The sequence below is a fragment of the Phascolarctos cinereus genome, unplaced genomic scaffold (assembly GCF_003287225.1).
Source record: "Phascolarctos cinereus isolate Bilbo 61053 unplaced genomic scaffold, phaCin_HiC Scaffold_9;HRSCAF=440, whole genome shotgun sequence".
NCBI lineage: Eukaryota > Metazoa > Chordata > Mammalia > Diprotodontia > Phascolarctidae > Phascolarctos > Phascolarctos cinereus.
In genome coordinates, this window is record NW_027556402.1 from 189,446,040 (window position 1) to 189,472,527 (window position 26,488).

General features: G+C 37.9%; 1 protein-coding gene across 1 annotated transcript in view; it reads right to left on the bottom strand.

Moving 5' to 3' along the window:
• Window positions 1-26,488, bottom strand: part of EVC2 (EvC ciliary complex subunit 2) — a 194,199-nt gene that overhangs the window by 133,712 nt on the left and 33,999 nt on the right. Inside the window, 3 exon segments of the mRNA XM_020992259.2 lie at window positions 11,545-11,598; window positions 15,167-15,276; window positions 22,455-22,641. Coding sequence (XP_020847918.1) covers window positions 11,545-11,598; window positions 15,167-15,276; window positions 22,455-22,641 — 351 coding nt within the window.

Here is a 26,488-nt window from a genome sequence, read left to right on the forward strand (position 1 = left end):
CCCTCCCTCTCTCTCTCTCTCTCTCTCACTCTCATACACACACACACACGCATGCACACACATACACACATAAAGGCTGTGTCTTGACATGTGGCCAGCCCATCTTTTTTATCACATATTTATCTGATGACACCCTTTATATTGCTTCTCCTGAGTAAGTACTTATGTATATGATGTAATATCCTCATACAGACTACGTACCTCTCCATTGCTTTTTGGTGATACTCAATCCCAATTCTTGGGAGACTACAGTGTTTCATTTGTTTCAGGAAGAAGCTTGGGATCATGAAAATAAATTTGCAATCCCTCAAAGGCAATCCAGTCAAATATCTTCCTATTCAATATATGCCCATACTACTGTCCGTTTATATTGTCTATTAAGATCTACATCCCACACTCTAAATTCTGACGAGCACCTTAAGTTACCCACTCAAGGACATAGTAGGCTTTGAACAAAAGCTATTCTGGGAAGTTAAGTGGTGCTGGGGATAATATGTCAGGTTTGGAGTCTGGAAGGCTTCAGTTCAAATGCTGCCTTAGACACTTACTATCTGTGTGACCCTGAGCAAGGTACTTAACTTTTTTTGGTCTCCATTTTCTCATATGTAGAATGTGGTTAATAATAGCACCTACCTCCCACGGTTGTGAGAATCAAATGGGATAATAATTATAAAGAACTTAGCACAGTGCCTGGTTCATAGTAAGCATGATGTTGATGATGATGATGATGATGATGATGATGATGATGATGATGATGATGACGATGATGATGGTGATGATGGTGATGATGATGATGACGATGATGATGACAATGATGATGGTGATGATGGTGATGATTGATGATGATGATGATGATGAAGATGATGGTGATGATGGTGATGATGATGATGATTGATGATGATGATGACGATGATGATGGTGATGATGATGATTGGCTTAGGTTTGTTTTTTTTCCCCATTTGGAGAGTTAGGTCAAACTCTTAAAAGAGTAGGAATTTAGGAAGTTCTGTAACATTTTAAGCTTAATACAAGGAGCTCAATATCATATGCAAAAAGGAATATCAAAAGTTCCTCATCATCTCTAAGGAATCTCTCTTTTACTAGGACTCTGTACTAGATCTTTTTGGTGACCATAGCAAAAACACTTTTGACAAGCACATATCTCGTGTGTGTGTGTGTGTGTGTGTGTGTGTGTGTGTGTGTGTGTGTGTATCTTTCCTTAAATTCATAGACAACCATCCTCAAAGCCAGGAAGACTTGGGGTTAAGTCCAGCTTCTGACACATTAGCTTTGTGACAGTGGAAAAGTCACTTAATAGCTCAGTGTTCTAGGCATCTGGGAACCAGACTAAAACGTAATTTGGAAATGTTTAACAAGATTAATAAAAATACAATACAACATAGATAAGGTTGATGTGTTGTTTTCTAAATAAATACATGGGCTGCAGATCCCTTTCTATCTGCATTTGACACCACTGCTCTAGCAAACTCTCAAAGACTCTAAGTCACAGAGAAGATGCCAGCCAGAACTAGTCAAAGGATTTTCTTCACTTCGGAATTTCTGGTACTACAGAAATCACAGGTCAAGTTCTTGATCCTAACTCTTTATGTCAATGATTAAAGGATCACTGAACAAAGTTCTCTCTATTGTTAGATCTTTCAAAGAATATTGTATAATTCTGGCATATGCATGAGAGATATCTGAATCAAAGAAAGCAACAAGGTATTTTACTCTTTCCTCGCTGTTGTTGTCCAGTTGTGTCTAACTGTTCATGACCCCATTTGCGGTTTTCTCTGCAAAGATATTGGAGTGGTTTGCCATTTCCTTCTCCAGCTCATCTTACAAATGAGGCAACTTAGGCCACAAGGTTAAGTGACTTGCCCAGGGTTACACAGCTAGTAAGTGTCTAAGCTGTATTTGACCTCTCAAAGATGAGTTTATGTTTTTCAAGCATAGTTTGTTATGATGGAGTATTAGCTTCAGTATAGGTTAGAAGAGAAAGATGCCGAACTCCCTTCCAACTCTGAAATTTTCTAATTCTATATTACCCAAAGCCTAATTAAATAAACTCTGCTCCCCTGAACAACACACACACACACACACACACACACTTGAGTCCACTTTGTATTTGACAGGTAGTAAGTACAACTAAATCCATGGAAGCTTGGCCAACCACCACTTCATTCTAAAGACATATGGAAAGGGGAAAGAAATTGTCAAAATTCTTGGGAATAATGAACTTACTGGGGTGGGAGGGGTGGGGATCTTGACTTTAGGCTCAGAGCTCTATCCACTGTGCCACCTAATTCACTCTAGTGAATCAAATACTTATTTATGGTAAAATAATAAACACAGAGGGATCTACTCTTTCAGTCAAATGATTTTAAAGATGCGACCTTCTGTGGAATTATTTCCTGCAAAATTTTATCTGCTCCCTTTTAATATCCTCATCAAAGACACTCTTGGCATGTGTGTATATATCAAATTCATAACATTTTTTACAAATGAGAAATTACTTGTTTTAAAATTACATATATGCATACATATGTATATGTACACATATGTGCATATATATGTGTATCTCTCCCATTTCAAACCTTCTTTTGGCTGCCATTTTCTTTCAGTATGGTAGACCATATTATGCGTCCAACTTAAGGTCACTGCATTATATATTTAGAGGTAGCTGGGAACTCAGGGATTACCATGTACTTTTGATGTACCCCAGATGCACGTTTGATAACTATTCATCGCAAACTTTTGTTTTCCAAAATCAGTCAACTCCTTAAAAAATTATCTTGGAAGAAGCAGATAAGCATAACTAATGAAATGGTAGAGTTGAAATGGTGACTTTACTTGATTCAGTCCATCAAGCTTTGTCCTCCTTAATTCTACTCATTTCTACCTTCAGTACAAAAGCATTTCTCCATATGCAAACTTTTGACAGAAAAAAAATACTACTTTCCATTCCAAATGTGTCTCCTCTATTTCCTCTCTTTTCCCACTTGTTTAGTGAGTGCCCTGTCAGACTGACCTTTAGACTTCAAATGACACAGTCATGACAACACAGCTTTGGGGGGTAAATGAACTATTTCCATCTTCTTGATCAAAACCTGGATGTCAGCAGCCACTGCTATAGAACAGAAATCCCTGGGTCAAAAGAGCACAGGCCAATAACATGAAAGAGGGCTGAGATAAAGTTAAAGAAGAAAGTCAATCTTGCCAAGGAAACTCAAAATTTTAGCAGGAAGATGACTGATGAAAATGGGACTAGAAAGGCAATGCTTTCTGCTACTTTTGGGGAAAGGGAGAGGAAATTATGTGTTCTCCCAATGCTTTATTATAATTTTTTAAAAATCATTGCCTCTCCCAGAAACCAAACTCACCCCATGCAAATTTGAGGAGACTCAAAGTGGCAGAAGGCTAGATCATACTTGAAGGGTCCTCTCCTGCCTAATGAAGAAAGCACAGACACCTTTCCTGGCATTTAGGTTCTTCCAAAATCTACAGCCAATTCAATTTCCAATTCAAAAAATATTCATTAAGTGGCTATCTGTGTACAGTTAAATCATTTTAAAGAATTATCTAGGGAACTGAGAGATTTTGCAAACTGACCAATGTCAAATGACTAGCATCAGGGACATGGCTTGAACCTTGGACTTTCTAACTCTGAAAGCACCTCTCTATCCAATATGCCATGTTGCCTTTCTCTTTGCACAGATTTGGTTCTTAATAATATTTGGAGGGAGGAGAGAAGAAATGTTGATTTTTTTGCATGAGCAATTTCCCCAGAATGAAATAACAATGGGATTGATAAAAACGGAATCAGAGAATTCTAATTTGAAGGGACCATAGCAACCAGCCTCTGAGATGATGAATTACAGCATCCATCTTACTTTTGAATACTTTCATGGGCTGAGAGATCATTTTCCATTTTGGTTAACATATTCTATTGTGGGACATTTTTTAAAATTCCTTTTTTATTGTTATGAACTTGGGAAACTTAAGCATTTCCTTAAGCCAAAAAAAAAAAAGGACAGAAAAAGAGGCCCTCATGAGGAATCTCTGCCACGTAGAACTTGGCTGTTGTGGTTTTTTAACGTATATATTTTAATGTAACACAGTAGTTCTAACCCTGCCCTACTTGTCTCTATCCCTTTATAAACTTCCTTCTGCCCTTGTGATTAAATGATTCATTGACACTATTTTTTCCATTTTTTTAAGTATCATTATCACTACTTCCTTTCCCCCCAACAAAATAAAAGGGCTCCCTTACAAAAAAAATATATAATCACAGAAAATAAATGTATGGATTTCTTTTGTGTATTGTGGGACATTGCTAATTGTTAAAAATTATCTCCTGTGGTGAGAAAAACTCTGTTAAGTAAAAGCATTCAATTAGATGCTGTTTGATACTTTGACTCTCTGAGGGATCAGTGATCTCGTTAATTTGTCTTTTGTCTCTTTTTGTATCCCCAGAGCTTAGCACAGTGCCTGGAACATAGTAGGTGCTTAATATTTATTGAATGAATGAATGAATGGGTATTTCTTCCAATGGCACTGCATCAATCCGTCATGCCTTCTCATCATATGCAACTTTTCTGTCTTACATAAATCCTCCACAGAGAGTTCTATCCAACATGCCAGAGGCCTTCATTTATATCTGGTAACACAGCACAAATACCAGTATGGGACTGGGTGATTACCCTGAACTCACCTTGAACTCCTTTATCACCATTCCATCTCCATTTCTGGTTATGCTTTTCTCTAATAATATCCAATAGGCCAGTGGTATCAAACTCAAATAAAAACAGATCCCTGTAGGCTACATACTAACTTAGAAAACCATAAATTGACATTACATATGTTATATTTTGCTTTTATTTAAAATAAAATAAATGTATTTTAATTTAATTTCCCAACTATATTTTAATCTGGTTTAGGCTACACTTAGGAATTCTGCTAGTTGTGCCCATGGGCCTCAAGTTTGATATCTCGGCATGCAATTTTTCAATGGAAATATATTACAGGCTACTCATGCCTACCATGTGCCTTGCCAAAACAGTACCAAAATCACAATAGAGAGGGATACACTGCTGTAGTATTTCTGATAAAAGAAAATCTGGGAAAATATCTTTATGGATTAAGTGTAACTGAAAGAAGATTAGATATGGGGTCAGAAAAGTACCATCTGTGTAGCTTCAGACAAGTCAACTTCCCTCAAAATTCAATTTAACAATCATTTATTAAGTCTACTCTGTTCCAGGCACTAAGCTAGGTGTTAAGGTTACAAAGACAAAAATAAAAGAGTTTTTGCCCTCAAGGGGTTTACATTTATTGGTCTTAAGTTTTCTCAGGTGTGAAATGAAGGGACCATAAGGCCCAATAGCTCAAGATTCTATGAGAATAGTAAGCTAACTATAGTCTTACTCGGGAGCTAGATGACAAAGTGGATAGAGTACATGGTCTGAAGTTATGAAGCCTCAACTTCCTGAGTTCAAATCCAGCCCCAGACACTTACTATCTGTGTGACCCTGAAAGGTCACTTAACCCTGTTTGCCTCAGTTTCCTCATTTCTAAAATAAGCTCGAGAAGGAAATGGAAAACTGCTCCAGTATCTTTGCCAAGAAAACCCCAAAGGAAGTCATAAAGAGTCAGACATGCCTGAAACGACTAAACAACAAAGATTTTTTTTTTTAACCTCCAATTTCACAGGTACTAAAAATCTATCCAGGTTAAGAACTCCTAAACTTAATGGCCTCTGAGCTTCAATCAATTCTAGATCTTATGGACTACATAAACTTTTCGGAGTCTACAAATGTAATAAATTATTATATAAAGAAAAATGAAGCAACTTCTACTCCAAAAGTCTGCTACTCAAGGCCTCATCAGTACACTATTCAGCAGCTATAACAGGCCTTCAGTTTTGGTCACTTCTATTAAGACATGTTAATAAGTAAAGGGTAAGTGTCTTATACAGACAAATAGGACTACTTCCCACGTATGTCCCCCCAAATTAACCTCTAAGATCTTTTCATCAGATTCAGAGCTAAAATTTAAGGTCTCCAATGTATCATTACCAGGAGCAAAATGTGATTCTGGCGTGTTGCTTTTGTCTCTGTTTCTGTTGTTAGGAGCAGAATTTGTGTCACTGGTACTCAGAGAATCTCTCTATTGTTATATTCTGACCATTGCCATTGTCTAAACATTGTATTTTGAAAATAGCCCAATGGAAAATTAAAATGTTCCAAGTGTGTGTAGCACACTAGATAGAACTTCAATTGGGTACTAGATTAAAAAAAATCAATAAACTAGAGAAATGTATGTAGAATGCCCTTGCTGTTGCATTAATATGCTAGTCTGAACAGGGTAAGAGCAGGAATCTAATTATTATGGGAAAGATGTGCCAACCCAGCAGTTTGAATTTCCATTCTTTAAAATGGAGGAAAAATGCCCATGTGGACTCAGGGCAGTGGGATGTGTTTCTTATCTAATAGGGTAGAATAAGACAGCAGCATCTGCTAAGATAGCTCACCACTTTCCAAATACTTACCCAATATTACCTAGGGTCCTTGAGAGTGGGGATTATTCTGCTTTTACCCTGGTGTCTCCCAGCAGCTGCCACGGTCCCTAACACATAGGTGCTTAATAAATTCTCACTGAACTGAACTTCTCAGAGTTCACATTTCTAGAGCCTCTCAGAGTTAAGAATGCATTCCTGTCACAATGCCCCTGTGTGCTGAGTAGCCCAGATCATGCCATCAACTTGTGATAATTAAGAAGACTGGGACTTACCTTCTTAGAAGGCAGGGCTAAGTTCATCTTGCTCTTTGCATATCTAACTATAGTCCCTGGTGCATAGTAAGCACTTGAGAGATGCTTACTGAATTGAACTGAAATTTAGTTTTGTGCGTTTAAGTCTTTTTCTCTTTGTATTACACATCACTGCTTCTCTTATTAGTATATAAACGTTAGGATAGTCTCCATATGAAATGTTCTCCACGATATCCATTGCCTCCTATTAGGATCAGATAAGACACAATGCTGATGAAGCAGCTTTCCCAAAGCTTTTTGATTTTGCAAATTTAGGTAACCAGCTTCCTCTGTAATCCTAATTTTATTGGTCTCATAAATCCAGAACTCAAAAAGGTTCAGCTCACTACCTAAATTTAATTCAATTACACTTCTGAGATTCCATTATAAAATGTTACAGCTCAAATTCACCTGCTGGTAATCACAGTGGGAGCTGTGTTTGGCAAGGTCTGTATTAAACGTCAGCTCTCCCGATCATAAAATCAAAGAAAAGAGGGTTTATCAGAGCTTGAGGAGCTCCTCCATTTAGAAAATAAACTTGGTAGCTTGCAATAAATCAGCAAACCATTTGTTCCCACATCTCTTAAGTCATCGGTAACTTTTACCACCTATCTTTGGGAGATATATATCATCCAGCAATACCCCAATCCGTCACATATTTTCCTATGACAGATTATTTTGAAAAGTACTATCACAACATCTCCTAAGATGCATGCTGGAACAAAAAAAATATCTTTCTAATGATCATAGAATCACAGAAAGTTGGAGGCAGAAGGAAGCTCCGAGATCTTTTAGTTCACTCTCCTTCCTCATTTTGTGGATTAGGAAACTGGGGCCCGGAGACAGAAAATAACTTGTCCCAGGTCAGGTTAATGGAGCGGTCAAGATGGGATTCAAGGTCTCCTGCCTCACCATCCAGTGATCTCCTATTGCAAATTAAGGAAAATGCCAAGAAAACTAGTTCTCTGTGGCATGAGATCATTCTTAGATGTATAAAATCAAATGTAAAATGGAGGTGGGGTGGACTCAATGGTCTCTAATGTTTCTTCTACTTCTAAATCCTATCATCTTATGAATCTATGCATTCAAATCAACAAACAAATATTTAAGGTCTCCAAGGCCCCGAGGATAGGAAAAGAAAGTGAAAAATCATTTCTATGTTTGGGAAAGATACATTCACTAAAACATTGTTGGATGAGCTATGAATTGGTCCAGCCATTCTGAAATGTAATTATTAATCATGCAAATAAAGTGGGTAAAATATTCATACAATAAAGTCCATCTGGTCTCCATTAAGATGCTCAGATTCTTAAAATCTAGCGACTGCTCAGATTCTTATAATCTAGCCAATAGCTCACAGATGCTCAGACTCCTTAAGAGTCTGACTAATATGGAGGATCTTTAATAAACCTCGTCTTTGGCTGAAAAAAAAATAAAACGTTCATACATTTTGATCCAGAGATTGCGCTGTTAGAGACATGCCCCAAGGAAGTCATCGATACAAAGAAAGACTCCATACACACTAAAATGTTACAGTGGCATTTTTTCTGGTTACAAAGAACTTAAAAATAAAGTAGATGACTACTGATTGAGGAATGGCTAAACAAATTCTGGCACATGAATTTAATGAAATATTGTCATTCTGTAGGAAGCAATGAATATGATGAATACTGAGAAGCATAGGAAGACTGAGATGAACTGATGAAAAATGAAGTAAGTAGAGCCAAGGGAAAAAAAATACATATAAAAATTGGTTCAGCTGTTGTTCAGTCATGCCTGACTCTTTTTAACCCCATCTGGGGTTTTCTTGGCAAAGATGTTAGATTGCTTCACTATTTTCTTCTCCAGATCATTTTACAGAGAAGGAAACTGAAGCAAAAAGGGTTAAGTGACTTGGCCAGGGTTATACAGCTAGTAAGTGTCTGAGGCCATATTTGAACTCAGGAAGATGAGTCTTCCTGTTTCCAGGCCTGGTGCTGTGCACTATGGCGCCACCTAGCTGCCCTACATAAAGACTACAACAATGTAAATGTAAAGATCAACTACAAAATAACTAAAAATGAAAGTTGCAAGATTATAAAAACAAAAATGGCCCCAAAAAACAGGTATGAGAAAACACTCATTCTCCCCATACTCCTCTGAAGACCTAGGGGGTCCACTGCTGTGAAACACTGAGTATATTATCATATTTCTTTGATGTACTGATTGGCTTTGCTGATTTTTTTTCTTCATTCTATTTTTCTTTATTTTTTCTTGCTAATTAATTTATTTATTTTTAGTTTTCAACATTCACTTTTATAAGATTTTGAGTTTTAAATTTTCTGCCCCTACTACTCCTCTTCCCCTCTCCCCAGACAACATGTAATCTGATATAGGCTCTACTTATATACTCATATTAAGCATATTTTCCCATTAGTCATGATATAAAGAACACTTGGACCTAATGGGAGGAACCACAAAAATGAAGCAATAAAACAAAACAACAAAGGAAAAGGAGAGCAAATGGTATGCTTCCATCTGCATTCAGACTCCATAGTTTTTTCTCTGGACCTAGATAGCAATTTCCATCGTGAGTCTTTTGGAGTTGTCTTAGATTCTTTTTTTTTCTTTTTTTTTTTTTGGCTAGGCAATGGGGTTAAGTGACTTGCCCAGGGTCACACAGCTAGTAAGTGTTATGTGTCTGAGGCCACATTTGAACTCAGGTCCTCCTGAATCCAAGGCCAGTGCTCTATCCACTGCGCCACCTAGCTGCCCCAGTTGTCTTAAGATTCTTGCATTGCTGTGAAGAGCCAAGTCTATCAAAGTCAGTCATCACAAAATGTGGTTGTTACTGTGTACACTGTTGTTCTGGTTCTGCTCATTTCGTTCTGCATCAGTTCATGTAAGCCTTTCGAGGTTTATGTGAAGTCGGCCTGCTCATCACTTCTCATAGCACAATAGTATTCCATTACATTCATATACCACAATTTGTTCAGCCATTCCCCAATCGATGGACATCCCCTCAATTTCCAATTCTTTGCCACCACATACAGAGTTGCTATAAATATTTTTGCACATGTGGGTCCCATTTTTATGATCTCTTTGGGATACAGATCTAGAAGTGGTATTGCTGGGTCAAAGGGTAGGCACAATTTTATAGCCCTTTGGGCAAAGTTCCAAATTGCTCTCCAAAATGCTTGGATCATTTCACAACCTCACCAACTAATGCATTAGTGTTCCAATTTTCCCACATCTTCTCCAACATTTTATCATCGATTCTCTTTTTCTTGAAAAAAAAAACTATAGGACAAAAAATGATTCTCTGGGGAGATGCATAGGGTGGGAAAGAGGAAGAAATCTAGGTGGTGTGAAAACAAAAGATATCAGTAAACATTTATTTAAAAAGAAAAACAGAAGCTGTTCTGAAGGAGATTGAATGTGATGTGTAATAAGGGCTTGACTAAATCTAGCGGTGACATAAGTGGAGGAAAAAGGTCAGATGCAAGAGATGTTCTGGAGACAGGATTGACAAAATCTAGTAATCAATTGTATGTGAAGGATGAAGACAAGGGACGGGACAAGAATGATTTTGATGCCATATTTCAGACTGAGTAGAAAAACGGTCATACACACAACAGGAACAGGCATGTTTGGAGGAAGAACAGATCTGGAGGTCAAATACAGAGGTTTTTGCTGGTCATAATGAATCTGAAATGTATGTGGGCCACTGAGGGTCACAAGTATTTGATGATACAGGACTAGAGTTCAGGAGAGAAATTAGGTTTGGTAGTCATTAGCATCAAGATAAATGAACCCATTGTCGTTGATGAGCTATTGAAAAGGGAGGCTTTGGAGAACAGAGAAGAGGGCCAAGGACAAAACCTTGGAAGACATTCATATGAGAACCTACCCACAATTTCTTATGCTGTTTCCATAGAGAAATATAATTAAGAAACCCATGATTCCTTTCCCTGCCAAGTGATCTCATCCTCATCAAATTTTTCATAGTACTTCACCTGAACCTCTGCTTTGAATTTATATCATTTTGCCTTAGACATTTTCCTCTTTCCATGCCCATTCCCACCTTAAAGAGCAGAGTCCACATCATATCAGTCTTTGTAATCCCTGTGTTTGGCAGAGTGCCTTGAATGTAGTATGCACTTAATATAACAGACTTAGCACTTCAAATGACCTTAGAGATTATCTAATCCAATTTCTTCATTTTATAGGTTGATAAAAGTGAGTCCCAGAGAAGTTAGATGATTTATCTAAGCTGGTAGAAGGCAAGTTTAAGGACAGGGAATGATTTTCCTTTTGTCTTCTATAGCCCCATTACTACAGTGCAATGCACAGATTAGGGTTTTAATACATGCTTTCTGGATTGGATTAGTCACAGTAAAGTTGCAGAGCAAAGACAGGATTTTGCACCCTGAGCCTGTGAATCCAACTCCAGAGCAATAAAAGTTGGTTGAAATAAAATGAATTGTTACTCCATATAACTGCCTTACAAAGTTATGGAATGTGTCCTGTGAGGTAAAGATTAGAGCCCCACGTTATGCCAAGCACTAATAGATTTTTAGAAACCCAACTGTGTTCTTTCTACATTTCAAGGCCTGCTGCTTGACAGTGTTAATTGCCATCATGGTTAGCATCCCTTACTGTAACTCAAACACCATGTGGGAGACCAGCTGTAGACAGACATGCAGAAGATCCCTAAGAAATGTTTGGTACAACAAATTACAGTCATGGTTTTACCTTTGTCTTTTCTTGTCCTCTTACAGTCAAAAGTGCCTTCAACTGTGTTTTATTCTAGAAAAATGAAATACAAATGGGGAAAAAAGATTTATGAATATTTTGGTACATGAGATCTTGGACAGATAGTAATAGGATATTAGATCAGGAAGGGAATTTAGACCATAAAACATGGGATGTCAGAGATAGTAGCTACCTAACGGAAATAGTGTGGAGAGATGGTTGCTTTTAGAATCATAGGACCTGCATTCAAATTTGAGCTTTGACACTTACCTATGTGACTTAGGCCAGCTCTCAACTAGTTTTCTTATTGGTTAAATGATGTGGCTGGGGCAGATCATATGATAATTGATTTAGAGATCTAAGGGAACTTAGAGTCCATTCAGTCTAATCTTCTCTTTTAACAGATGAGAAACTGAAGCAGAGAGAGTTAAGTAACTTGCCCAGGATCACATAAGTTTTAAGTACCAAAGTCTGAATCTGAACTCAGCTTTTCTGACTCAAGTCCAGCACTATGCCTACTATGCCAAGATTTCCTCTAATATCTCTAGACCATAGGTTCCCAAAGTAGGCAATACCACCATGTGGGGGGTTCTGGAATGATCCAGGGGGACAGTAGTAGCCTTGGGTACAATTGGAGGGCATTGTATAAAAATCAAAAGGCAATGGAAGCATAAGGAAAGAAGAGAATTTAAGAAAATTTCGAAAAACTATTTGTACATGTTTCATCTGTTTCGTAACAGAGTTAAAGTTGTAGTGTTACATTATTTTCCAAATGTACATACCAAATGCAAGTTATAACTGATCAGTGGTCAAGTCTGTTAACAGGTCTTAACAAGCAAGTGTTGGCAAGGGAGCATGTTATGCATTGTTGGGAAGTCCAGCACACATCGGCAGGAATATGTACATGTAATGACTCGTTTACAATATGATAATATGTGGTTACATGATGCAATAGTGCGTCATCAAAATTTCAATGCAGGAAAAACCTACAAATTTACAATAAATTATTAAATTTAAGATGCATCATTTAAAATTTTTTTTTATATTTTTTGAAATGAATCAAATTTCAAAAAAAAGAAACCGTTAAAGGGTTAAAGAAAGTTGATTTCCAGGGGCTGCTGAGGTTTTTTTTTCTTGAAGAGGGGACAGTAGCCCAGATAAGTTTGGGAACCTCTGCTCTAGACTGATGACCTTATAAACAAAGAATACAGAATTCGAAGCTTACTATAGAAGGAAACTCAAAACATAAAATGTCAGAACTGGAAGGTACCTTGGAATCAAGAATTTCAGTTATGGCAGGGACCTTAGTCATCATTCATTCTAACTTCTTCATCTAGGAGATGTAGTGGATATACGTGCTGGGCCTGGAGTTGGGAAGACCTGAGTTCGAAACTGGCCTCAAATACTTACTAGCTGTGTGTCCCTGGGCAAGTCATTTAACCTCTGTTTACCTCAACTATAAAACAAGGATAATAATACAAACTACCTCCCAACCATTTTTGAGATGAAATGAGATATTTGTAAAGTATTTAGTATAGTACTTGGCACACAATAGGTGCTTTGTAAAAATGCTAGCTGCTATTATCATTATTATATAGAAAAAGAATTCAAGTTCCCTTCAGTGCATCCCAGCCCAAAAGCATTCTGAATCTATTACACAAAATGAGGCAACAAATGAATAGGAAAAGGTCAGCATTCAACCTGTATGTTGATAGGATTAATTATTACTTTTATCAACTACATTTTTTTGTCTGCTCACTAAACTCCACTCTGACTTTTAAAAAATTCTAACTGAAGGAAAAATGCCAGAAATTTCCAGATGACAGCATCTTTCCTCCTAGGTACAAAAGCCCACATGGCATGCAAGATCATCCCTACATTAATAATTAATAGGTACAACAACCACAACTAATGACGGCCTGCAATTAAATCTTGGGATTTTTAGCTTTAAGTAAAATCCTTGGATTTGGGGCCTGATGCCTTGGGGACCAAATGCTGAAAAGTAGCTTAGTTTTGCTTCTTTGTTTCAAATATTTGATTCTGCAATTGCATAAAACAAAAGATGATAACAAAGACAGAAAAATTCAGAGCTTCTGGGCAGCATTATAGAGGAAATGACAATATACTTGGAACCAAAGGACCTCGATTTAAATGCTAATCCTTACTATCCTTGTGAACTCAAACAAGCCCCTTTAGCTCTTCTCTAAAATGAGGACAGTGCGAATTTGATAATCTTTTTGGTCCCTTCCAGCTCCGAGTCATAGCTTCCTATAAATGGGGAATCATTTTGAAAGGAGCAGAAATCACCCAATTCAAGAGGACAACCAAACTTATTTATTTAATAAGAATATTTGGCAGAAATTATCTCATGCCCATCCCTGTGATTCCTAAGAAGCAGTGAATGCCAGAGCCTAAAGGGACCTTCGGGAGAGGGATCCATACATGAGAATCCAAAACCCAGAGAGGGGAAGGAATTGTCTATGATTACAAAGCTGGTTGGGAGTCAGAATCTCAGACTCCAAATCCCGGTCTATTTCTGACACTTTGTGACAGAAATGCCAATAGCAGGCATTCATAGAAATTGATCATCGCCTCAAGGCACCCTATGATGGAGGAAGCCCTGGATCAAATTAAAAGATATGGGTTCTAGTCCCAACTCCAATTGGCCAAGATAGCATGTGGAAGGGCAGGGCTTTGGATGTGCAACAAGGGAAAAAAAAAACAGCCATTTATCAGCTTTTCTGGATGCCCATAAGTCGTATAATCTTCTTGATCTTTCTTTTAACCTATAAAATCAGGATGATATTGAGTACACTAGCTATCTCACAGAGTAGGCTGTTAAATGGAAAATCAAGTAAAAAAATATTCAAAGAACATTCTGAAGAATATGAAGAGTTATGCAAATGTCAAGAACCATTGTTTTTATCATAACTCTCTATAGGCACTTTAACACCACCCAATTCTATTCAATCCAATTGAACAAGCATCTATTAATGCCTACTGTTTGTAAGGCACAAGACGCCATTTTCTTCAAAAACAAAGGATGAAGGGCAGCTAGGCGGCACAGTGGATACAGCACTGGCCCTGAAGTTAGGAGTACCTGAGTTCAAATCTGGCCTCAGACTAAACACTTGACACACTTACTAGCTATGTGACCCTGGGCAAGTCACTCAATCCCAATTGCCAAAAAAAAAAAAAAAAACAAAGGACAACATGGATCTAAGACATTTCCAAAGGCCTCATGATGGAAAATGCTATCCACATCCAAAGAAAGAACTATGGAGTTTGAATGCATATCGAAGCAAAATATTTGCTATTTTTTTTCTTCTGTAGTATTTTGTTTCCTCTTTCTGGTGGTTCCTCCTATTGGTTCTAATTCTTCCTTACAACACTACTAATGTGAACATGTGTTTATAGGAATGTATATGTATAGCCTATATCAAATTGAGTGCCATCTTGGGGAGGGAGGGTGGGGAAGGAGGGGGTGAAAAATTTGAAACTCAAAAGCTTATGGAAGGGATTGTTGATAAATCAAAATAAATTAATTAAAAAAAAAACTTCGGGCAAACAACAACAACCACAACAATCATAAGACAAAAGGACAAAGTCCAAAAGGAAATACCAGCGATAGACTCTGAAAGCTTAGCTGGGCAGGGAGACTCAGAATCTTGCTGTCTCCAGCTTCTTCGGCCTTCAGCAGGGCACGATAGCTTATGGAGTAAAAATCGCCAGCTGTTGAAACAAAGAGCCCAGAAGAAAAACCATCAGAATGACTGGACACAATGAGCTGTCCATTTCCCACAAGCTCCCATTATCCCAGGGGTGGAGGTTTGTAATAACACAACTATCTCATCCAGTCTTGGCAACCAAAAAAAAAAAAAGCCCTTTAAATCTGATTGACAGCCTACTTCTAACTCCCAAGGAAGGAAAACATCAAGTCATGTTTTGCTCTCCATCAGCAGAGACAGTGCTTGTGGTGTATAGAGTAATCTGTGTGACACTTCATAAATAATGTAAATTTAAACTATGAGTGGGGATTTGGAGAGAGCTCAGCTTTTGAAGAAGTGGCCTAGTTAGTGGAATGAGCTTTGGAGTTTGAGGCAGAAGACTAGTATGGGGGTCCTGGGGCTGCCCTTTATGAGCTGAAACCTTGCATATGGCACTACAGCTCCAGAAGACTTCATTTCCTTATCAATAAATGAATGGGTTGAACCAGGTACTCTTTAAGGTCCTTTCCATCTCTATTTTACCATTCCATGATTATGTGGTTCAAAGTCTGGATGACCACATGTCAGAGATGCCAGAGAAACAATACCCGCAAGAGGCGAGATGCTTCATCAGATAACCTCTAATGTTATCAACTATCATTGTATTTGTAATCTGGCATTAGAAGAACAGAATCCTGGTCACACTCATTTGTTCATCACCTTGAACAAATAACTTAAGCCCTGAGAGACTCAGTTTTCTCATCTGTAAAATGAAGACAATACTTGAAATTCCTCAAACCATCCTGTGAGTACTATATAAATAAAAATTTACAATAATTTGGATGAAAATCTGGATTGATTTACAGAATTACATAAATTTATAGGCAATATACTAATAATAGAAGAGTATTGGACAGTAATCAGAAGACTTATGTTTTATTCCCAGCTCTATTGCCCCTTATGTGAGAAAGGGTAAGTCACAACCTTTTTGAATTGCCTCATCCCTACAAAGGGCACGATGTTCTAACCCTGTTCTATCCCTCTACTTCTATATCATATATCATGAATACAAATAATCACAAAGGGATTATGGTGAGAAAAACTTTGGAAGCTGGGAAGAATTATAGAAATAACACCTCAAATTTGTGTAGGAGTCTAAGATTTACAAACAGATTTTCCCCAACAATAACACTATGAGAAAGTCAATGTAAGTATAATTTCCTCTGTTTTCCAGATGAAGAAATGATGACTCAGAGAGTTTACCAAGGTCACAAATGTTCATAACTAGAATTTTATTCCAGGCCTCTTGATGTAGTATCCAATAACCTTGGATGTGGAATCAGAGGACATAGGTTTGGATACTATCTCTACCTATGTGACCTGGAAAAGTTCACTTAACTTGTTTGGTCTTCAGTTTCCCCATCTGTAAATTCAGCAAGTTAGAAGAGGCATTAATGTTATAATATAAGGCAGGGGTGGGAAACCTAAATCCTCAAGTGCAGCCCTTTGACTAAATCCAAATTTCACAAACTTGTCTTATCACATGAGTTTATTTTTTTCAAAGAACCTCCAGGTTATGCTATGGGCTGAGTTCCAATTCTTCTTTGCCGAAGATTTCAATCCCTAACCTGAAAACCAATAAAGATTCCTTTACCCCCAGACTCTAGTCTATGACCCAGAAGGCCACTTATGATCTGCATGATTTTGGACAAACCACTCAACCATTCTGAGGCTCATTTTCCCCTCAGCTGAAAAATGTTGATGATACAATCTGTTCTTTAATTCACAGAGTAGTTATGAAAAATCAAAAGACACAATGCTTTATACACTAGAATGTCGATATGTGATTGTTGACTTTTTAAAAAGTATTATTACCGCCAAATGAGGCATTTGTGAGTGCATGTGAAAGTACTTTATAAATTATTTTTTTGAGTATGTAAAAAAAGTTTTGATATTATCATTACATTTAGGGATGAGTTTTCTTAAGTTTTGCAAAACAAACTTAAAGCTATTTTGATTCACCTTCTCTCCTCTGGTTTGTTATAAAAACTGCCAAAATTTGTGGCAAATGGGCCATTTTTAAAGGATTTTTCCAAAAATAGAAACTAGAGAAAATAAGAAGACTGTGTTAAACTACTTTACCAGTATAATTAGTAAACACTAAAAATTTATTCAGCTTTTCGCAGTAAGAAATGAATCCTTTTTTTCTATCCCCCTAGTCAGCAGAACTTCTAACTAGATTGTAAACTATTTTCTGGGAGGATAAATTGGACCATTTGTGTACGTACAGTTGGTACACATAGAATTTAGAGCTGGAAGCAGCCTTAAGGATGTATAATCCAACTTCCTCAGTTTGCATGTGAGGACACTGACATGATGAGGAAAGAAAAGGGATCAAAAGCATCAAAGTCATCATTTGAATCTTGTTTTTTGACACCAAATTCAATCCTCATTCTATTGTACTACATGGATTTAGCTCAGATAGAATAAGCTTCAAGTAAATGGAATACATAGAAAATGACATGACTACCGACTATAAAAGGGAAAAATGCTTACTGGTGAAATATACATGTCACAAAGCTAGAAGAGATAGCTAATACATCTGGTGACAGAGACAGAACCCAAGAACAATCTCAATAATCCAGATTGTTGCATCAAATCCAATATGAGGCCATTTAACAATGAAAACTGTCAAGTCTTATACTTAGGTTCAAAAAAATCAACTTCACAAATACCATAGAAGAGAGATATGGATAAATGGCAGTTCACCAAAATAAAAAATTAAAAAAGAAGGTTTAATGGACTTCAAACTCAAATTTAATCATTAATGTGACACTGTAGCCAGGAAAGCTCATGCAAATTTAGGCTGCATTAAGGGAAAAAGTAGTATCCATAATAAAGAAGTGACAATTCTTCTGTACTTTGTCTTAGACAAACCATTTCTTTTAATTCAGCTGTTATTGTATTGTTATAGGGAGAAAGAATTCCCTCTATCAGTGTTGATCAGTGCTTAGCACAATGTCTGGCACACCTGTTGCTGTGCTGTGATTTCAGTTATGTCTGAGTTTCGTGACTTCATTTGTAGTTTTCTTGGCAAAGATACTGGAGTGGTTTGCCGTTTCCTTCTTCAGCTCCTTTTAGAGATGAGGAAACTGAGGCAAACAAGGTAAAGCGACTTGCCCAAGGTCACATAACTGGTAAGTATCTGAAGCCAGATTCGAACTAAAATAGATGAATCTTTCTGCCTTCAGGCCTGGCAGTCTATCCAATGCACCACCTGGCTGGCATATAGTAGGTGCTTAGCAAATGTTTATTGATTGATTGATTGATTAGAATCACCTTGGAAATTCAGAGTCTTAGAAAGAGTCCTAGGAAACTAAGAGGTTGGGACTTTCCCATGCTCACTCAACCAGCAGGTATCAGAAGGAGAACTTGAACCCAACTTGAAGAGGTCTTCCTATCCAAGGTCAATTCTTCATCCACTTAACCATGTTGCTTCTCAGTTAAACCATATCTACAGCATGTTGTTCAGTGCTAGATGTTATGCTTTTGGAAGACAGTGGATGATAGTATTAGAGATCTGGAATTTGCAAGTATTATTAGAGGCTTTGGAATCTAACACCCTCATCTTAATACATGAGCAAACCCAGAGAGGTTAAGTGAATCCTCCAAAGTTGCATAGTAGTAGAGTCCGGTCTTGTTGCTACAATGACATCAATTCAACAACCCCGATGACCTAATGGGAAGGAATAATAGATAGCAAATATATAGTTCTTTAAAGTTTGCAAAGGGCTTTGCAAGCTAATATATAACATCTATATCTAATATATAAATCATATTATATATATTTTATATATTATACATAATATATAAAATAGAAGATAGTGAACATCTACAAGATCACTGAATCAATAACTGGATGGTTGTTTTACCCAAATGGTGATTTTTTAGTTTAGAGAAGACAAAAGTCAGAGTTCTCTTCAAATATCTGTCTTGGGGGAAAGGGATTATCAGACTGGCTCTGCTTAGCCCTAGAAGGCAGGATTAAGCAAGGGAGAAAAGGAACAGAGAGGCACTTTAGTCTTTGTTCAATCAATCAATCAAGCATTTTTATCAAGGACTAAACTTCCTGACAATTTTCTCTCTGCCACAGTGGCATGGGCTGTCTGGAGAAGCGGTGGGTCTCCCTTTCTTGGAGGTCTGCAAGCAAAGGCCCAAGTATCATTGAGGGTTTTGTAGGAGGCATTCTGGTTCAGGTATTGCCTGGGACCAGATGGCCTCTGAGAAGATATTGTGATAGAGGTATTTCAATAAACTGAATTTTGTGGCTAATTCAGGGTTAACCTGATATCCTTCCGCAGGAACTGAGTTGAGATGCTCACCATCTGATAATGCCTCAGGGTCATAATGATGAACTTTGAATAAAAGCTGGATAACCATTTGCCAGGAATGCTAAAAAGGAAATTTATGCTTCAGGCATAAACTAGATTAGATGAGTTTAGAATTCCTTTCATTCCTGGGAAGGAATCATTTTTATCATTTCATATTAATAATTTACATTGTCTATATATATGGGGATAGGAAAGGATAGAGATGGTGAGTTGAATGTTGATATATTTTTTTAATTTTCTTTTAGTTAAACTCCTAATGTGTTTCATTTCCAACCTACTTTTCTGGCTCCAGTTCATAAAACTAATCCTTACATACTTCAAATTTGAGCCAAAACAGCATACTCACTGTTTTCCAGACATATTTTTAAAGATTTTTTGCTTCTGTTTTTGAATTTTATTTAACTCTGAACTTAACATCAAATAAAATGAGCATTTTCATGTGCATGGTAGAATTGAAGCAGGGTTCTAAATGAAATTATGAATCTCCATTTTGTACAGTCTGCTTTTCTTTTCAGGTATATAATTAAATATGTTACTTCCAAAGGTGTCCCACTTGTCTGTGATTCCTCCTGCTCTTTTTATGAGCATTTCTTAAAAATTTTTCAATGACCCTCTTTTCTTCAATATCTCTCTCTCTCTCTCCATTTCTATCCCTAGTCTTCCTTTCCTTCTCATTTCTTCCTCAAGGGAAAAAAAAAACTTGAAAGAAATATGTATAGTCAAACAAAACAAATTCCTACTTTGGCACACCTAATTTTGCACCTTGAGTCTATCCCCTTCTTATCAGGAGGTGTGGCATACTGGTTCATCAGTCTTTTGAAATCATGCTTTGTCACTGTATTGATCAGAGTTCTTAAGCCCTTCCAATCGCATAGATGCATCATTGATGCATCTTCCCTGCCTCCCTCCATGCCTTTACTCACGCTGTCACTATGTCTAAAATGATCTTTCTCCCCATCTCTTTGCTTGTTTACTCCACATGTGCACAAATGACTATCAAGACCTTGCTCAAAATGACAGCTCTTACATAAGGCCTGGAAGGGATCTCTCCATCATTTGATTACCACAGGGTTTTCTCTTCATTTTAGGAACTTCTATTCCTACTTAATTATCTATGAATATGTCTTATCTCTTCTATCAGACTGAAAGTTTCGTGAAGTAAGAAATTTTGTTTTCTTCCCAGTGCCTCATGTCCATATAATCAGTATGGTAACATACATGCATACCACTATATAATAACCAAAGGGCAGCTAGATGGTGCCATAGTGCACAGAGTGCCTGGCTCGAAGACAGGAAGACTCATCTTCTTGAGTTCAAATCTGGCCTCAGACACTTACTAGCTGTGTGACCCTGGGCAAGCCACTTAACCTTGTTTGCTTCAGTTTCCTCATCTGTAAAATTTGCTAGAGAAAGAAATGGCAAAACACACCAATATCTTTGCCAAGAAAACCCCAAATGGGGTCATGAAGAGTCGGACATGACTAAATAAACTCAACAACAACTAGATACACACATACATACATACATACATACATACATACATATATATATATACACGTATACACAGACATACTCTAAAGTCTTAGAAAGTATGTATATATAATATATAATAATATAATATGACATATAATATATATAATAGTCATGTTTTATATTATATATAATATATGTTATATTACATATATACATATATATACATACCATAGTCTTAGAGAATATGTATAAATATAATACAATATGATATAATATATTTTATATATAAGACTATTACATATACACAAAGACACACACACAGACACACAGACACATACACTCTCTAGTCTTAGAGAGTTGTCTCAAGCATTGAGAGGTTTAGTGACTTACCCATGGTCACAAAGCCAGTATGAGTTCGAGACAGGGCTTGAACCTAAGTATATCTTATTTTAGTACTGGCTCTCTGTACTGTACTTCAATATCGTGATTATAAAGTCATCACACTAAATGAATGAATAGATTCTGATTAGTTTCCACTTTCTTATAAAAATTAAAGGGGGAAGAGGACTGGTGGAGGACTCTCTACACAGTGCACTCATGGGATCATAGATTATAAAATCAGAGACACAGAGCTAGAAAAGACTTCAGGGGCCATCTAGTTCAACTCCCTCAGTTAAAAGCAAGAAGAGGAAGAAAGAAGAAGAAGGAGAAGGAGAAGAAGAAGATGAGGAAGAAGAAGAAGAAGAAGGAGAAGAAGAAGAGGAAGAGGAAGAGGAAGAGGAAGAAGAAGAGGAAGAGGAAGAAGATAATGAGGAAGAAGAGGAAGAGGAAGAAGAAGAAGATAATGAGAAAGAAGAAGAAGAAGAAGAAGAAGAAGAAGAAGAAGAAGAAGAAGAAGAAGAAGAAGAAGAAGAGGGAGAAGAAGACGGAGAAGAAGGAGAAGAAGATGAGGAAAAGGAAGAAGAAGAGGAAGAAGAGGTAGAAGAAGGAGAAGAAGGAGAAGAAGGAGAAGGAGGAGGAGAAGAAGGAGAAGGAGGAGGAGGAGGAGAAGGAGGAGAAGAAGGAGGAGGAGAAGGAGGAGAAGGAGGAGGAAGAAGAGAAGGAGGAGAAGAAGGAGGAGAAGAAGAAGGAGAAGGAGAAGGAGAAGAAGCACTAGAAAATAAATGAGCTCCTAAAGTCGAACCGGAAGTAAGTGTCAGAGGCAGCATTTGAACCTAAGTGCTCTAATTCCAGAGCCAATTAGCACTTTTTCTTCTGTACCACACTGTTTCCCTCTTTAATAAATAGAATCTAGTCAGTTAGGGCTTTACTGTAACAATTAAGCACACACGAGAATTACCTTGGAGAAACTTCTTTCTGAATACCTGAAACCCTTCTGAAGTCTTATTTCCAGAGGATTCCAGAACAATGAGCCCTGTGATATTGTCCAGCAAGACAAGATCAGAGAGGTTGGTTGCAGATGGTGTCTTGGTATTGTTAATGAGAAGTCTCACAGAGGCAGTCTCGGCCTCTCTCTGGTGGGACACCTACGGCAAAGAGGAGGAGAAATCAATGTAGTGTTTCCCACCAGAAGCATGCTTGGTAAAATGTGCCAAGATTCACTTGTGGAAGTGAAATCTTCAGGAAGGAGGGTGCTGCGGTGTTTTCAGCGTTCTGATGATTTGTCATGCTCTGTTTGATTTCAGACTCCCAAGGAGATTCAGAACCCATGCAAGTCAAGCTGTTGCCTGGCGACACTGTGATCGAAAACCTCTATTTTGAAATAGAGTACAAGAGTTTTTGCAGAGCAATGTTAGGTGTGAGTGCAATTAGGAATCTATGAACCTGAGCTACAGCCTGGTAGGGAAGCCCAAAGTGTACTATCCTAATCAGAGTCTGGCAGACTGAAAATCAGCATTAGTACAAGGAGCACACTATTAAGATGAGATTTTTTCATAAATTATGAATGAGTTATGTTATCATTTCATTTGCCATTTGAAGACCTTCACAAACGCACATTTCACAGCCTTTTCTCTCTCTTTTATTCACAGAAGAGGCATAACATCTTAGCATAATGGAAAGAGGCCTGGACATTGTCAAACAAGTTGCTGTTGTTCAGTCGCGTCCAACTGTTTGTGAACCCATTTTGGATTCCCTTGGTAAAGATGCTGGAGTGGTTTGTTATTTATTTCTCCGGCTCACTCTACAGATTAGGAAACTGGAGGCAGAGTTAAGTGACTTGCCCAAGGTCACATATCTAGGAAGTATCTGAGGCCAGATTTTAACTCAGGAAGATGAGTCTTCCTGTCTTCAAGCCCACCACTCTCTCCACTGTGCCACCACTTGGGCAAGAGAGACAAGCCCTGAGTTCAAATCCTGGTTCACACACTATCAGAATACCTGTGAACAAATTACCACCCTTGTAAGCCTTAGTTTCCATCTCTGTAATAAAGGGATTATACTTGAACTACCTACCTCACAGGATAATTGTGAGGAAAGCACTTTCTACATTGCCAAATACTACAAAGATATTATAATTAGATAGATCACCCAAAATACCACAGATTTAGAGCTCAAAGAGAACTCAGAATCCTACCTTAGACACTAATTCTGAGCCAGTCACTAAAATGCTGAACATCAGTTTCCTCATCTAGAGGACATGTAGTCCAGTCTCCTCATTCTACAGAGGAGGTCCACATAGGTTGTGACTTGCCCAAGGTCACACACATAGTAAGCAACAGAACTAGACTCATAACTTACACACCTTCACTTTAAATTTACCACCAGTACTCAAAGCCAGGGTCCCCAACATGGAAACTCCCCTCCAACAACACTGATTTACAGCTCAATGATTAATTCAAATGAGATAGTGTATAAAGTACTTAGCACTATACCTAGCACATAGTATGTGCTTAATAAATGTATGCTTCAGTTCCTCTGGGAGCCAAGATAGCTGAGTAAGAAGTATGTCCCTCTCACCCTCCCTCATTAACTTCTGAAAACCCAGAAAATATCACCCCAGCAAAAACCCTGGAACAGCTGAAACAGCAGAAAGACAGGGTGCAGCAGTTTGGTAGCTCAGGAAGCTTGGAGGATTAACAGGAAAGGCCCCTTTCATGCTAGGAGGGAAAGGGAGCAGTACGGAAGGCATCTCAGTGAGCCAGCGGAAAGCCCCACCTCAGCATCCCAAGGGGAGATCCTGAACCCCAGAGTGGTGGAGCAGGCAAGCACCAATACCTGAGTGCCTCAGTATGGGCAGGGCAAACAGTGGAAACCAGCTTGGAAAACTACCACATGCCACAGTGTTGTCTGGCAGCCAACTCTCCTGGTGCCTCAGTAAAACTCTGAGAAGCACAGCTCCAAGAGGGAAAGCTCCAGGCAGAGAAACATCCTGCAGCAGCGAAAGATCCCTTTGCAAGGTCCAGGTGAGCAGGGGCCAAAGAAAGGAGTGCAAGGCCCAGATGAGCACAACCCAAAGAAAGAAGCAAATGTCCCAGATAAGCAAGCATCCTCCAGGGGCCAGGCTCCCTACTCCTACAGCTCCAGTGTTGCTGATTCCAGCCCAACACTAGGTAAGCTGCCAGAACCCTACAGCCTCCAACTGCCAGCATCTGAGGCCCCAGCACACAAAGCCAGTGACCAGGCCCTGGACTCTTAGCACAAGAAGCCTAGGTCAGTACCTCCTGCTTCCCAGCAGGAGAGCTCAATTTTTTTAAAAGTCAGGAAATAAGCAAACACTATAAGCAAAAAGAAACACACAATGACCACAGATTCTTATTATGGCAACAGGGAAGATCAAGGCTGAAATTCAGAAGAGGACAACATTGTCAACAAACCCAAATCTGAAACTTCAAAAGGGAATACAAACCGATCTGAAGCCTAAAAAGCCTTCTCAGAAGAACTCAAGAAGGATTTTAAAAGTCAAATAAGAGAGGTAGAAGAAAACTTGGGAAAAGAAATGAGAGGTATGCAAGAGAGAGTAAATAGCTTACAAAAGGAAGGACAAAAATTAACTGTAGAAAACAAGTCCTTAAAAAATACAATTGGCCAAATGTAAAAAAGGTACACTGAAGAAAACAAGTCCCTAAAAAATAGAATTAGCCAACTGGAAGAAAAAAGTACACTGAAGAAAACAACTCCTTAAAAAGCAGAATTGGCCAAACAAAAAAGGAGGCATAAAAACTGAGTAGAAAAACTCCTTAAAAAGTAAAATGGGCCAAATGAAAAAGGAGGTACAAAATCTAACAGAAGAAAACAATTTTGTTAAAAATTAGAATTGGGTACGTGGAAACCAGTGACTCTATGAGAGAGCAAAAAGCAGTCAAACAGAAACAGAAAAATGAAAAAAATAGATGAAAACATAAAGTACCTCACTGCTAAAACAACTGACCTGGAAAACAGATCCAGGAGAGACAATTTAAAAATTATCGGTCTATCTAAAAACTATGATGAAAAAAAGTGCTTGGACAGCATCTTTCAGGAAATCATCAAGGAAAACTGCCCTAAAGTCCTAGAACCAGAGGGTAAAACAGCCAGAGAAAAAATCCACCTTCTAAAAGAGATCCCAAATTGAAAACACCAAGGAATATAGTAGCCAAATTCCAAAATTACCAGGTCGAGGAGAAAATACTGCAAGCAGCCAGAAAGAAACAATTTAAGTATCATGTAACCACAGTCAGGATTATACAGGACCTTGTAGCTTCTACGCTAAAAGACCACAGGGCATGGAATATGATATTCCGTAAGACTAATGTGCCTGAATTACAACCAAGAATCGACTACCCAGCAAAAATAAGCATAATCTTTCAGGGGAGGAGATGAACATTCAAGGAAATAGGGGATTTCCAAACCTTCCTGATAAAAAGACCAGAGCTCAACAGAAAATTTGATCTTCAAATACAAGACTCAAGAGAGACATAAAAAGGTAAACAGGATAGGGCAAACTGTTCCCAACCCTACAAGGGAAGATGACACTTGTAACTCTTGAGAACTATATTGTTATTACACCATTTTAAAGAAGTATACATAGACAGAAGGGGTGGGTATAAGTTGACTTTGATGCAATGATAAAAAATCTAATTAAGAGGGTTAAATGGATCTAAGTAAGTGGATTAATCAGACCTAATTAAGGGATTATACTAGGAGAAAAGGAAAGGAGAAGGCAGAGAAGGGTAAATTACATTACAGAAAAAAGCACAAAAACCTATTACAGTAGAGGGAAAGAAGGGTGGGAGATGAGCATTGTTTGAAGCTTACTCTCATCAGATTTGGCTCAAGAAGGGAATAAAATAATCAGGTAAATTTAGGTATAAAAATCTAACTTGGACCTGTAGGCAGTAGGAGGGAGAAGGGGAAAGAAAAGGGGAAAGAAAAGGGAGGAGGGATAGAAGGCAG